The sequence below is a fragment of the Opisthocomus hoazin genome, chromosome Z, assembly GCF_030867145.1.
Source record: "Opisthocomus hoazin isolate bOpiHoa1 chromosome Z, bOpiHoa1.hap1, whole genome shotgun sequence".
Classification (NCBI taxonomy): domain Eukaryota; kingdom Metazoa; phylum Chordata; class Aves; order Opisthocomiformes; family Opisthocomidae; genus Opisthocomus; species Opisthocomus hoazin.
The window spans coordinates 75787746-75802500 of NC_134454.1; the positions used below are offsets into that span (position 1 = coordinate 75787746).

The 14755-nt window shown below is 45.1% G+C and overlaps 1 protein-coding gene and 1 long non-coding RNA gene across 3 annotated transcripts in view; both read right to left on the reverse strand.

Moving 5' to 3' along the window:
• Positions 1–14755, reverse strand: part of EGFLAM (EGF like, fibronectin type III and laminin G domains) — a 107938-nt gene that overhangs the window by 75444 nt on the left and 17739 nt on the right. Inside the window, exon 1 of one of the 2 annotated variants that reach the window (XM_075410913.1) lies at positions 1657–1765. The exons of the other annotated variant lie outside the window; for it this stretch is intronic. Within the exon in view, the coding sequence (XP_075267028.1) occupies positions 1657–1765 (109 nt within the window). Of the gene's footprint in view, positions 1–1656; positions 1766–14755 lie in introns of those variants that run through there. 2 annotated transcript variants of the gene reach the window in all.
• On the reverse strand, positions 9692–11145 carry LOC142358954 (uncharacterized). Its single transcript, XR_012761977.1, has 3 exons — positions 11042–11145; positions 10781–10951; positions 9692–9895 (listed from the first exon to the last, which is right to left on the reverse strand). It is a non-coding gene; the product is annotated as an uncharacterized LOC142358954 (long non-coding RNA).

A 14755-nucleotide genomic window follows, 5' to 3' on the forward strand; every position in this document is an offset into this window, starting at 1 on the left:
CCCATATAAAACTGGCTACTTCTTATAACGCAAAAGAAGTAGAAAAAGAGTGATTGAATGAGTCAGTGAAACTGAAAATAACATAAGCTATAAAAAAAGAACGTAAAACAAAAGTAAACATACTGTTAGCGTATTAATTAATCTTCTCCACAACACTACAAACAATTTGTTTCCAAGCTTTAAACTGTTTTAATTTAATGCACATTCTGCCATGATTAGGGGAAACACGTACACCAGTACGGCAGCAGAATCTTTAATTACACATTTCCATCCCCAGCTTCACATATCTAGTATTTTAATGCAAGCTACTAATCATCTCATATACAACTACTGTCTGCCTAATTTCCTCAAGTACTTAATGGTAGCTATTATGATAACCAAGGATCATGGGACTAGATCCCTAAGAGACAAGGTCAGACCAGTAAAATTAGCCATCTGTCCAGTAAGGGCTTTAAGCTCAGGCTGTATTTAAGTATTAAGTTTCCGACTGTACTGGTAATTGTTTTTTTCTCACAGGAGCAAGCAAATGCACAATACTGATCCTAAACAACAGCAGAACAAATCTTTTAACGCTATGGAATATATACAAGAAGGGTCTGATCCTGCAAACGCTTTGTCAGCGGAGGCAAAATTCACCAAGCTTGTTACATTTTCCGTTGATCTGGTCCCGGTGAACCCAGTGACAAATATCGGTGTTGACCTCAGAGACTCCAGGATAGTCCCAGAGTTTGAGACAGTCTTGCGCATCAGCGTTTCCCCTCAGTACTGCAGTTTTTTGATTGAGCACGCAGAATGTCCAGCTTCACCACGCGCCGTGCCCCAACTCGCTGCCCGCCGTTTCCCGCACCGCAGGCGGCAGGGGCTGAACAGCTGCCCAGAGTCCAGGTTCGTAACTTCCAGCCACCGAGGACCGCGTCCCACCTCGGTCAGGCGCAAAACCCCGCCACAGCCGCGGGCACCCTCCCGCGGGTCGCAGCTAACCCTCAGCCAGAAGCGGGACTTCGACGCACCCCCGCATCACGCTTGGTACAGGACAACTGTATTTTCTGATAAAATTATTGCTTCCCCAGCCACTTCCCTTCCACATTTGCCGCCCTGTGCCGTGCATTACCTCCTACCACGCACACAAACCCGACGGCCGACGCACCGCCGTCCCGAGAGGGAGCCTCTGACCGGCACAGGGGCTCAGCGGGCTCCCGAGGAGCAGCACCGCTCGCTACGGGCTCCGGGAAAAACGGATGCAAACCCCTCCCGGCTCCTTCCACGGCAGAAGCAGCCGTCGGGTCTCGGTCCGTGACTGGAGTGAGCCCGTGGGCACCGCACGCCGATCCCGCGACCGCGCCGCTCCCCGCCGGGCGCTCCCCGCCCTCGCCCGGGCACCCTCGCCCACCCGCGGCGGGAGGACACAGCGGGGGCCGGCAGGGAAGGGCGGGCAGCGGCACCCCGGCCGCCCCCCGCCGCGCAGCCCACGGACGAGTTCCTTCCACGCCGGCAGCCGCCCCGGGAGCGGCCGGCGGAGCAACCCCCGAGCCCCGGCGCGTCCCGTCCCGTCGCCCCCCCGCCGTGCCCGCGACAAACGCCACTTCTGAAGGGACGCGAAACTTTTCCGGGCTGCGGGCAGGGCGGCTCCCACCCGCGCCCCGCCGCCCGCCCTACCTTGCCGGCGGGGGACGCTCCTCCGCGCCGCCGCCGCGCAGCCGAGGCACGAAGCGAGGAGCAGCGGCAGCCAGGCGAGGCGGCGGCGGCGGCGGCCCGGCAGCTCCATCTGCGCCGCGATCCCCCGCCGCCGGCCGAGCCGGGGTGGGTCGGGGCCGGTGGCCGCGGGCGAGGGGCTCCGCCGCCGCGCGCCCCCTCAGGGCGGCAGCCGAGCGGGGAGCGGGGAGCGGAGCGGCGGGGCTCGCACCCGCGCCGGGAGGGACGGGAGGGACGGGAAGGGTGGGGGAGGCCGGGTCCGGCCCCGTGATGGGATTACCGCGGCGGCGCGGGGCACGGCTCGGCACCTCCCCCCGGCCCGGCCCCGGCGGAGGGGTCGCGGCGTCCCGCGGAGGGTGACCCCCTCCCTCCCTCCCTGTGCCGGCGGGCGGACACGGGGGGGGACCCCCCGGCCGCGTGTCGGCCCCTCCTCAGCGGGAACCCCCTGCCCATGCCTGCGCTCTCCCCCGGGGCGGGCAGGGGGATGTCCCCGCTCCCTACCGCCCTGCGGGGCCCCAGCTCGGCGGCGCCTCCCCCCAGGGGGGCATCGCGGCAGGGACGCTCGGGTGGGCGGCTTCTGCTTTTTTTCACTGCCTTCCCCGGCAGGGACGGGGCTGAAGCGGCGGCCGGGCGCCGGGGGAAGGCGCAGCCAGGGAGGGGTGTTCGGCGAGGAAGTTGTTGCTAAGTTAAGAGGATAAACCGAGTTTAATCCCCCCAGATGGAGGGTGAGACCTGTCCCGCCACTCGGACTAATATAGAAACCCCTGTGGAGATTAGAGGGGATGGGGAGCGCTGGGGGGGGGGGGGGGGCAAGGGGCGGCCGCGGGGTCTGGGGACCCCACGAAAAAACAGCGAGGATGAGCAAGACGAAGCCCAAAGCACCCCTTCAGAGCAACACAGCACCGGTGGGACGAAAGACCAGATCTGCTTGGTCCCGTATGCCCTCTTTGAAATTTAACAGCCGGAGGAGGGTGCAAGAAACTTCGTATTAGGCAGATGCGGGATTATCTGCCCTCTGCTTTAGGTCTCATCCTAATCTCGGTTACTTAGAGATCAGTTCAAACCCTGGAACATCAGAGTTGTTACGTCTGGAGGGTTTTTGTGGGCTTTGTTTTGGAAATGAGAGCCATTTGTTTGTTTTGCTGTTCACTTTGAGAACTTTGAATGGTTTTGATGTCCATATAAATTACTTATGTTTATACAGTCTCTTTTTGAATTTTATTAAATTCATAACACTGACACTCTGTTCAGTGAGTTCCAGGCTGTAATTTTATGGCATGTGGGGAAAAAACACAGGAGGAGATCAGAAGAAAAGCTGCCTCTCTGCGGGAACAATGCTGAGGTGGGAAAATAAGGAAAGCTGTACCTTTTCCGGGTACCAGAGGAGACAAGGAAATGGTGATGAACTCCTTTCGGACAGAAGATCAGAGGAAGTTGGAGCCCATATCCTGTAAAAGCGCTGCAGGTCTCTCAGGAAGAAGTTGGAGGGGGAAATCAAAGTCCTCGCAGGAGACGGTGGAGAGGGCAGCCCTGTGTCCCTGAGGGACAAGGCAAGGAGGCAGAGACCCGGTCCCTTTACAAAGAGCAGCAGGCGAGTTTCGGAGCGATCCCCGCAGAGCATCACTCACTTCAGGAGACCATGCTCGAGGCTGCAGGAATCAGAGACGAGGAGCAGTTCTGCTGGTGCATTTGAGATGCCAGTGGTGCCCTTCTCACACCCCTGTCAGCCTGCCTTTGCAGTGCCGGAGGATGTGCAGTACGTGCGGGAGAAGTGCAGGGCCCACGGCAGGAATTCCCAGCGGGGTCAGGGACTGCAGTACGTCGTGAAACTGCAGTTGCAAGGAAGAGCATGAACTCTGGACTCCACATGTGTCCACAAGTCCCATGGGACTGCTCACTCATCCGTAGAAGAGGGCAGAAATATTACGGCCACGGTTGGAGAAAAGCTTAAGTCTGTCCTTTAAATATGGTCCAAGCAATTGTTATTTGTGCAGTCTGCTGTCATCAAATACATTACTACTTCTGCTTTTCTTCTTCCTTGATCTCCTTCCTTCCTTCTTTCACTCCTCTATGCCTTCTCTGCTCGAACTTTCTTTTCTGGCAGCACTCACATTAGCCACTGTAGTTTGTACTCTCTCTCTCACATACACCCATCTACCAGAAGTCATCTGTGATTAAGTAGTAGTTGGACATATGGAGGCCAAATTGATTGGACCACAAAAGTTCATACTGCTGAGTTTCAGGCACTTGCAAGATTCAGACTGATTTTGTAATCTTAGTTACAGTTTTGGAAGATTATCTCTGCAGCCATGCAAGATGGAAACTTGCCTTCTGCTAGGATGGAGTGGGATATTCAGTTCTGGGTGTATGGACAGGTGCTCTTCTTGGAAATCCTACCAGCAAAGGTAATCCACCACAAGCCCACTGAATTCCTTCTAAATAGCAGAACGAATCCCAGTGGCATTCTCACTGGTGAGGTTTTTACGCTCTCCTCATTGGCGTAGTCCCAGGTTGTCTTCCAGCAGCATACTGATTAACACGAATAACACTTGGCACACATTTGATATTGCAACCTCTCTCCAGAGGGAGAAGAATTTTAGTGGAGAATCTAGAATTAGAATTTAGGGTTACAAGATAAATGTACGCCTTGCTGGTCATTGATATGGGAGAAGGCAAGACGAGTGAAGTGTACCACGTATTTCTGACACTGCTGAGTTTTGGGAAGGACTCATTTGCCAGTCCCAGACCAGTTTCTGAGATATATCATCCTCTTACAGGTGAAAAAATTACATCTGTCATGGAGGACTCTGCTAGAGGAGCACAGCTGTCACTAGTGACACACCACAGGGGCCTGCTCATCCAGTTCCTTCTTCTTGTCCTCACCTGAAACTTGTTTTGTCTGGATTCAGCTTTAATCAGTGGTGTGGGATTGGACCCAGCCTCGGAGCCATCCCTGTGCCAGCGATGAGACTTTTTTGCCATCGAGAGTGCATAGATCTGTAAACTACGCATTACGCGCCTAGTTCACCAGTGGTTGTATATAGTTGTTGGTAAGGACTAAGACACCATCTTTCGGAAGGCCATAAACCCACGAGTCTAGTGGTGGTGGAGGCAGTTTTCCATCGTTATCTGCTGAATGTACTCCACCAGGGAAGACGCTAAGCCAGCACACGAATTTGCATATAGTAGACCTGTGTTCAGGTCAAATATTCCATCCTTTCTCCCATACTGTAGCTACAGGAGGGGTTCAGGCTCCAGTCCACATAGTTTCTTACTCTGGGAAGCAAAGGGATACAACACAGAGCACAGAGCTTTTCCCTGATATCTCTTCTCCAAGAGGCAACACATGGCCCCTGTCTGTGCATACAGGAACAGGAATGCGAGGAATGATGTCCTGGGCAGGCAGGAGAAACACTCTCTCGTACTTCTGTGTACCCAGACCCCTCTAAAAGCTCTGCATCCCGAAGGGTTGACTCAATTCAGCTTGCAACTCCATTACACCAGCATGTCACATCAGATTTGCAAGTGCTGAAATTGAATCAGCCCTTTTCTTTGAAAAGATGAAAGTAGATTGAATGTAAAGCACCAAATGTTCAAGCATGGCCATAGCCCCCCTTTCAGGTTTTGGAGGTCCAGTGTAACGTGACTTCATTGTTTGGATAAATTTCATAGTTGGCACATAAAGTCTTATGATGAAAGAAAGTGTTTCTTGCAGGTATCTCTACCATTGTTCATTCATAGTAAAAAACAGAACCCTAATATTATTTTCAACGCCTGCTCTTACAATAAATCACCGAGGAAGCGTTTTGCTGTGGAAGGAGCTAAAGCAAGATGCTTGTCCCAAAACTATTTGGTAAAAGTGAGGAAGCCTTTCTCTGTGGGCAGTTAAGTGAGCACACGGAGAGACTGGAGAGCATAGGAGTCTGGCCAGTGGGGTTACCAGGCTTTCCCACTGTGATGCATGGGGGGGAAAAAGCCATGTCTTTGCCTTGGGGCTCGTCTTCACTTGAAAAATATTTGGGATAAAAGGAGCACGTAGATTTATAGCATTTTCCAGAATAGCTCCATATGCGGGCACATTTAGTCCAGAATAAGATTAAAATAAAACCAGTGAAGAAGTCTTTTGAGTTTGACGTATACAAATGGAGGAATCTATGATGGAATGGGATGTTTTACATCTTTATAGTTCTTTTTATGATGACTGTGTAGGGTTCAGTTTAGGAAATTAGGAATCTGTACATTTTCATAATCATGAAGAATGGATTTTTCTCTCTTTAACTAAAGCCTCAAAAATTTTGTTATTCTTCCTCTTTTTTTTCCTTAATAATCTGCAACTTTTTAAAAGACAAATTCTGAGTATGTGGCATTGTGTCAATTTGTCCATAATCCACTACAGATTTTTGTCAGGAATTTTTCATAGGTTCCTCTTGAAAGAAGTGACCCTTTAAGGTCCTCTTTGTATGCCAAGGTCATTCTACCTATTTTACCATACTGATATTAATTCCAACAAGAGATACTGACTATGAGTTATACCAGTCTATGCATGTGAGATAAAGAAATATAGAAGTGAGGATCTTTTAACTGACTGTAGCAACTTCATAAATTTATGGAAAATAGAAGGACGATTACTTAGCAGTTTACAAATACAAAACTCGTAAATGTCACTTAAAAGCAGCAAACTTTTATAAACTAAACAGGTCATGTTTAGTTTTATATCAATAACAAGCAAATCACAGTCATTTGTATCTTATTATAATTTAATTAGAAAACAGTAAAGTTTCCTGAATGTGTATATTTGTTGCTTCTACTAAGCATTATGATAAATAATTGTCTAACTGGTAAAAAACCAAATAATTAACTACCTTGCAATATAATGGCTGTTTACATTTATTATTTCATTTATCACTTACAAAATGTCATAGATGTGCATGGAGTGCATATTACAATGTGTCATCTAAAGTCATAACTCTTCCACATACGTTGTTTCCCTCTGGCTTAACTAAGTAGAGTGTCTTGGACAGACCTGTTTCTGATTGCACAGAGGGTGGTAAGTGAGAACCAGAGGAGTCTACAACACATACTTAAAGCAGCTTTATCCATGTGAAAAACTGTCCCAACAGTTCTGGGCCAGTTCTGGGCTCCCCAGTTCAAGAAAGATGAGGAGCTACTGGAGACAGTCCAGCTGAGGGCTACGAGGATGATGAGGGGACTGGAGCATCTCTGCTATGAGGAAAGGCTGAGGGAGCTGGGCTTGTTCAGCCTGAAGAAGAGAAGGCTGAGAGGGTACCTTATAAATGCTTATAAATATCTTGAGGGTGGGTGTCAGGAGGATGGATCCAAACTCTTTTCAGTGGTGCCCAGCGACAGGACAAGGGACAATGGGCACAAACTGAAGCACAGGAAGTTCCATTTGAACATGAGGAAGAATTTCTTCCCTCTGAGGGTGACGGAGCACTGGCACAGGCTGCCCAGGGAGGTTGTGGAGTCTCCTTCTCCGGAGATATTCAAGACCTACGTGGACGAGGTCCTGTGCAGCCTGCTGTAGGTGACCCTGCTTCGGCAGGGGGGTTGGACTAGATGACCCACCGAGGTCACTTCCAACCCCGAACATTCTGTGATTCTGTGATTCTGTAACAGCCAGTGTGTATCTGAACAGGTCAGGAAGGAAGTTCAGGCTGCCCAGCAAACTCGGCAGCAAAAGTCATGGAAACTCTAGTTTCCCTGCGGAGTTGGTGAGGTTTGTTCTTTAGGATATTCTTAAGAAATACACGAAGGTTAATGTAAATTTAAACTACCTTGAAATGGTGAAGGGATGAGTTTATCCTATTAGGTTCTTAACTTCTGACACCATCTGCTTATTTTAGATCTGGGTCTGAACTGAGCCTCCAAAGTTCTTGTCCTCTCCCTGTTTTTCACCAGACCGGAGCCTAGATTTAATTCATTTGGGGCATAAACCCAAAACTCTGCCTGCCATTTACTCATATTTTAATATAGAAACAACTATGCATCAGAGACGTACTACACATTTACACGTATTAAATGCTGAAAATACAAAAACAAACAAAGCAGCATGAGTTTTATGTCTTGTCACATCAGTAAATATTTGCCATATATTTATTCACCAAACTGGCTGTTTAAGGCCATTATACTTTCCAAGCACTCAGTTTTTCTCTCCTTCATTGTCTGATACAGACTAGCTGTGGCATAGCCAGAAAGGCAATCACAGAATCACACAATCACAGAATATTAGGGATTGGAAGGGACTTCTGTGGATCATCTAGTCCAACCCCCCTGCCAAAGCAGTGTCACCTACAGCAGGCTGCACAGGACCTTGTACAGGCAGGTTTTGAATATCTCCAGAGAAGCAGACTCCACAGCCCCTCTGGGCAGCCTGTTCCAGGGCTCCGTCACCCTCAGAGTGAAGAAGTTCTTCCTCATGTTCAAACGGAACTTCCTATGCTTCAGTTTGTGCCTGTTGCCCCTTGTCCTGTCACTGGGCACCACTGAAAAGAGTTTGGATCCATCCTCCTGACACCCACCCTCAAGATATTTATAAGGTACCTTCTCAGCCTTCTCTTCTTCATGCTAAACAAGCCCAGCTCCCTCAGCCTTTCCTCATAGCAGAGATGCTCCAGTCCCCTCATCATCTCCATAGCCCTCCGCTGGACTCTCTCCCATGGTTTCTCATCGTTCCAGATGGGGCCTCACTGTGGCAGAGTAGAGGGGGAGGAGAACCTCCCTCAGCCTGCTGGCCATACTCTTCTTAATGCACCCCAGTATACCATTGGCCTCCTTGGCAGCAAGGGCACACTGCTGGCTCTTGGTCAGCTTGTCCTCCATAATACATGTGATCAGCCCATACATCTGCAAGCAACACCTGTGCTACAAAGAAGGGCCTCTACTCGCGGCATCTGCATCAGATGAGAGTCTTTACAAGCCTTCCTCCTTTATGCTGTCAGCTCTGTCCTCCAATCTCCCTGCTTCCAACTGTATTCCAGGCTATTTTTATTAATAACATTTCACCGGTTACTTGTACTGTATCAGGACTTACGAACCTCAGTCAAGATTAGTAGTTCTACACACAGAGACAAATGACAAATGATAGATGGCTTGTGAGCATGAAACAAGTAAATGCTGAGAACAAAATAGAGGAATGGGAGGACGATGAGAAACTGATAAATAATAGTCACAGCCCTGCAGTCACCTGGCCAGTATAAACCATTACATTCCTTATTGTTGTCTCACTCTTTTGCACTCGCTTTTTCATTTTTTTTATGCCGCATTAGTATTTTATCATGTTATAAACTGCTCTTTGCTAACACACTATACATTTTTATTAGTCACAGGGTGACACTTTGCCAAGCATCAGCAGTATATTTATAATTACAAATTAGTATGCATTACACTGTTAAAACAGTAGGATTACACTGGATAAAAATTTTATGTTCCTTTCTTCCACCTGTGGGCCACCTTTATTACTTTGTTTAAAATTTAAAATAAGTGTGATTAGCAGTGAGCACAATCATTCATCTGTGCCAGCACTCAGAAATAGATGTTGTGGTCCCTGTGTTCAAATCCTAAAGTTTTATCCTGAAAGGTTCTTTTTGTAAATAGTACGCTTTCTTACTTGTATAGCAAATAATTTCACAGCACTTTGGTTATGGGTTAAGATGCCAGTATGCTACAAATGCCCAGGATAATCTCCAAAAATTACTCAATCTGACTAAATTTAACCTGAAGATGGGCAGATTCATAAACACAAGAAGCCACTTGGAAATAGGGTTAGCAACATGAGTGGTAGCTTGTGAAAGCCAAACCTTACACTTGTGGTTTATGAGAAAGTTTTTGAGTTATTCTATCAATCAGAGTTGTTTGTAGATTTACAGGTTCCAGTTTTAATAACTTTGTTTTCCTTCTCCTTTTATGTTCTTTGGCTTGGTTTTGGTAAGGTGAAGAAAGCATTGTTTTGAGCTCAGAGAGTTCTTCATATTTTCCCTTATTCAGCTCACAAAGAAACAACCGAAGCACAAAGACCCAAATTCCAAAAAATTCTCACCTAAGAATCTGAGTATATTGTTATGCATCTCTCTCACCTCTCACTGTCTCAACTCAGGTCGATATCTGCCAGTTTTATTCCTGGTGATTCTAATGGAGCACGTTCTTCTCTTCTTGTTACCAACTCAATTCTTGCCAGACTTCGAACCTATGGTAAATGTAATGAAAAGCAGCAGAAGGAAGAAATGAGCTCATTCACAAACCTAAGTGTTGGTTTAGACAGTCATAAAACTTGCTTGCACCTAATATTGTATATTCAGTATTTGCAAGTCTGGGAGGCGTTGGGGAAATGATGTATTGCCCAAGATACTCTTCTTTTTTCTTCTCAGTTTACAATGATGGTATAAAGAAAAATTAATGATCCACAGTGCTTTGGGGAGTTCAGGGCACCAGCTCCATATCCGTTTTCCCATCTCAATCTTTCTGCTCTCAAAAAAAAAAGGCTTCAAAGATGGACTTTCATTTGTTTTCTATTTAAAGCAATATGTATGCTCTTCCCGTACTCTCTTCTGTTAACCTCACAAACCGGTACATAGGTCCTGCTTATGACATAATCTCCTGGGGTATTTCCTCCACTTTCCTGATCAGGAGTTTAGAATGAGGAAAGAAGAGATGGATCGCAAAGAACCATCCAGATTTTACAGTGAACTCCATGCATCTTTGGACTTGCATAGTTTATTTACAGTGAATAAGGGGGAGAGGGGATTAATTCTGCAGAAATAATACATGAAAAGTACCGCAATTCATGTTTTTTTTTCAAATTTGCTGTTAATTCTTACTCTGCTGGAAGGAGTACCCATACACCAGAGGCAAGTGGTCTGTTGTCTGCTTCTGCTCTGTGTGCCGAAGGAATGCGATTCTTATTAATCTTTGCTAGGGAAAAGTGAAGTCCAAAGGGAAGACTACTGCTCCGATTTTATTACTTTGCCCTTCTGTTGATGACACTCCTGTCAGGCAAGTGACGGGGAGAAGGACGAATGTCCTTCAGTTCCTTTACTCACTAATACCTATTCATTGTGCCCCAGTGAATTACCGGATTCTCCATGAATCTCGCCACCCTCCTTACTTGCAGGAAAGAGCGGTAAAGGACGGATTTGCAGAAGGAATGACACTTCTGGGAAGGCCACTGAAGGAGACATGGAAGACCACCAGTTCTGCTAGTTCGCTCAGTCTCTTCTGCTTCTTCCATAGGGAAATGTACACACTGGAGGAAACGGCAAAAGTTTTAAGAAGTTAAATTTCTCTTTCTGAGTCAGAGGATCAAGAAGAAAACTGCAGAATGAGCACCAAATACCTTGTAGGAGCCCAGTCATGTTTTTGAAGTCTCAGTTTTTGAACAGATCACCTGTGGTGCAACACACTCCATCACACACCAGTTCACCTCTGGGACTTGACATTAAAAAAGCCACTTGTAGGGATCACGTGGTCTCCCAGTTTGGATGAATCTAAAACATAAGAAGTCTCCAGCTAATTTTGTGAACGGATTCATCTAAGATTTTCCTCCTTTGTCTCTTTCTGAAGATCACTGAAAACTTCACTTGCCACAGATTAATTCACTGTCTCAGAAACACTGAGTGAATACTGTAGAATTAATTCTAGCTGTCTTGAACCTTGATAAGCCTCTAAGAAGCTTTTGAAAAATCATAAAACTTTTAAAAGATCTTTAAAAGCAGTTTTTCATGTTTGCCCTAACAGAGTAATAATACTTCTTTAAAAATAGCAGGTAGCAAGATCCAGTCAATAGACCATTAAGATACCAAAAGCATCAAGACAGGATTAAATGGTAAAGAAATTCTGAAAACTTTAACTTTTTCATTTTTGCTAAGAAAACACAAGAAAGTTGCGTTTTTTATTTCATAAGGCTAACCTGAAATAATCCTACCTCTTTCTTAGCAGCAACCCTCCCCCCCACTTGCATAAATATGAAACTAGTGGGTCAGTGACATACTCGTTTTATCATAAAACCATGATTTTTATTCTTTGAGCTGAAAGGTGTTTTAGAGAATACAGCAATTTCCCTTTGTTTCACCTGCATAGGGTAATACTGAGGTTCCACCAAATTCCTGAGGGACAAGTTCATCCATCGTTATTAAGCATGGTTGTTTGGAGGCAACCGCTGACACATGAACTGCCCAGACTGTTACTATATAGGAGCTGGGACATTCTCTGTTTCCCAGACAACACAAGACCAAATAAACTTTTGAGTAGTCACAGAGAAGCAGATTTTATGGACTAGGAAAAGACATCATCCACCTTCACTTTTATTCATAATGACTATGTAGAGGCTTCGTATTTCAGGTCTCAGCTGTTTTGGCATGTTGCAAAACACTGCAAGGAAAATGGTGCTGGTCTGTAATGCAGTTTCAGAAGATGAGGGTACTATTCTGTTAACTTAATCATAACTCTGAAGGTGCTGGATCTTAGCTTGAGCCAAAGCTGGTAAAGTCAACAGAGAGACTTAGTGACTTCAGTGGACTTTGCATTTGTCAGGTGAATGCTGACAGGTTTAGGCATAATTTATAGCAAGTCTCTGACTGGGGCTACATGAAACTGCAACCACTCTGTTCCCACTGCACTTTAACCCAAGGCAGAAAGGGCAGCTGCTATGCTTGGGAAAATTTCCTTTCTATATTCTGATCTATGCACATATGTAGGACTTCTATTCAGCTATCAAACAGTATGAAGGTCTCTCAGTTACGCTGCTCTCAACACAGCAGCTACCAAAACTCTGTGTAATCTTAGTGAGTCCAGAAATCTCATGTGGACACTGGAAGAAGAACCCATCAAACTTAATTTCTAACAAAAAGTTAAGAAGCAACAAATTATGCTTTGGCTTGCAAAGATGAGAGAGAGGAAGCTATTGACACAGCCTCCTAGAGACTGCTGTCTTTAGTTCTTAGTGCTCATGCTAACGATTAATAGGATTTCCTGTATAGTCTTCATATCTGCACAGGTATGATGCAACAAGGATGGTAAAGTTAAGGCTGAACTAAATCAGCTGTAATATTGAAAATTAAGAGATAAAGGCAAAAAGAAAAGAATAAGGTGGGGTTTTTTTAGATTCTGTATTATAAGAATTGACAACTTCACATTTTTAAGGGACTCCTTTACAATATGCCACATCTTTTTAAAACTCTTTTGGATTACAGTACTCTGCAATGTTATAATTTCAGTAGCCCTGCTGTGTATTTTTCAGGTTTTCCTTTCAGAAACACATTTGGATGTGCATTTTGTAGTGCCTGCTCTTATTGTATAAAAAGCATGCGTACTAGATGGGATGTGGATACTAAATGGTGTTATCAGACCTGCTGCTGCATTAGGGATCATATTCAGAAATCTTAGAAAATGTGCAAAAGTTCTGAAATTCTGTCCAGACAAAATTTACAGACAGAACAAGAAAATCCAGACAAATGGTTGCTCTAACTGTAGTGAATAGCAGCCTATTTCACGTTTATGTTGTAGTAAGTGATGAGTTCTATCAAAAACAGAACTTCTCCTTCTTTGGAGAAGGAAGTAAAAACTGACCTTTACACAGCTTGAAAAATGAAAATACAATACCTTATACTCGGAGCAATCTGTCCATCTCTACCCATACCAGTGGAGCTATTCTGGATTTACACTACCATTTTTCAGTTCAGAATCAGGCTCCAGACAGAGCAGTGATAAAGGGCATATAAATAACTATAGATTAAGTGGAATGAACTGGGATATTTTTCACTATTCTAGTTACTAAGTGACAGTATTACATTTTTATTTTTATTTTTTCACAAAAGGACCCTGCACATAAACCCGTCAAATTTCATAGCCACTGGGTACAGGAAATCATGTCCTTAAGAGGAGATACTGAGTCATGTTTTGCTATGTAACTCTAAACTCATGGCTTCATCTGGAGCTGCCATAGCAACAAATGCTACCAATGTCTTTTTTTTGCAGCCACCTTTCCTGATGTCAACATCGCTGCTGCCAGACAGATGGCCAATAAGGATATAAATGTATGTCCTCTTTACATTGACTGTATTATCTTTTGTAATGTATTAGGTCAGATCCTCTGTGGGTTTAAGTCAGGACAGCTCCCTGGAGACTGCGTCAGCTTCAGAAAAACATATCCTCCTACAGTGACTGAGGGTCAGGCCCCAGGACGTTACCTTACAGCAGCAAGGGGAGCAGAGCCTCCTCATGAAATAAGATTCCAGTGTCGATGTTGCTTGTGTTTCTCAAACCCTTCCTCAGAATCTCCAAGGCTGTTTTTTCTCACCTCATCCAGGTCAAAGACAAAGATTATTGAGCCTTCCTATTAATTGTAAGTATCCTAACATGATATATAACATTACAAACTATTTTGACTTTTTATTTTGCACAGAGAAGATACTTATGTGTTTGTTCTTCCTTTGGTTACCTTCAGAAAAAAAAAAATATTTTCAAAAGAACGAAGTACAGAAGAAACTTAAGCCCATAAAAACTTGTCAGATCTTCACAGGCTTCCAGATGCACTTTGTTAACAGAAAAAAATAGAAGCTTGCATCTGTTGTACTGTATCTGTGAGACATCATGCTGCTCCTCAGTTTTAGCTAATTTAAAATGTATTGAACCCTGTTTTTTGGGTGTCATATTTAGGTCTCTTTCCTCAATAATACTGTTCTGTAGCTTTCTGGAAATAATTTTTCTTTGATTTATTTCTATTCCTGTACCAATCCCAGAAGTAAGCCTTGCTATTTTCTGTTAAGAGAGCCACTTGGATCCATTGAATGCTGTCTTCTTTACATGCAACAAAATTTCAGTTATTCCAGGCTCACTTATTTAACTTCCCTCCCCAATAAACTGTATATGTTTCCCTCCTCCACAGCCTGTCAGTTCATCAAGATCTTGATTAACTAAATCTATTGAGTGATGCCCATGTGGCACATAATGAAGAGCCTAAAATGGTTTCATCTTAATTTTGAGAGGTATTGCATCAATATTTACTGCTGAAAACCAATACTGTAACCTTTCCTCTCACTACAAAACTAAT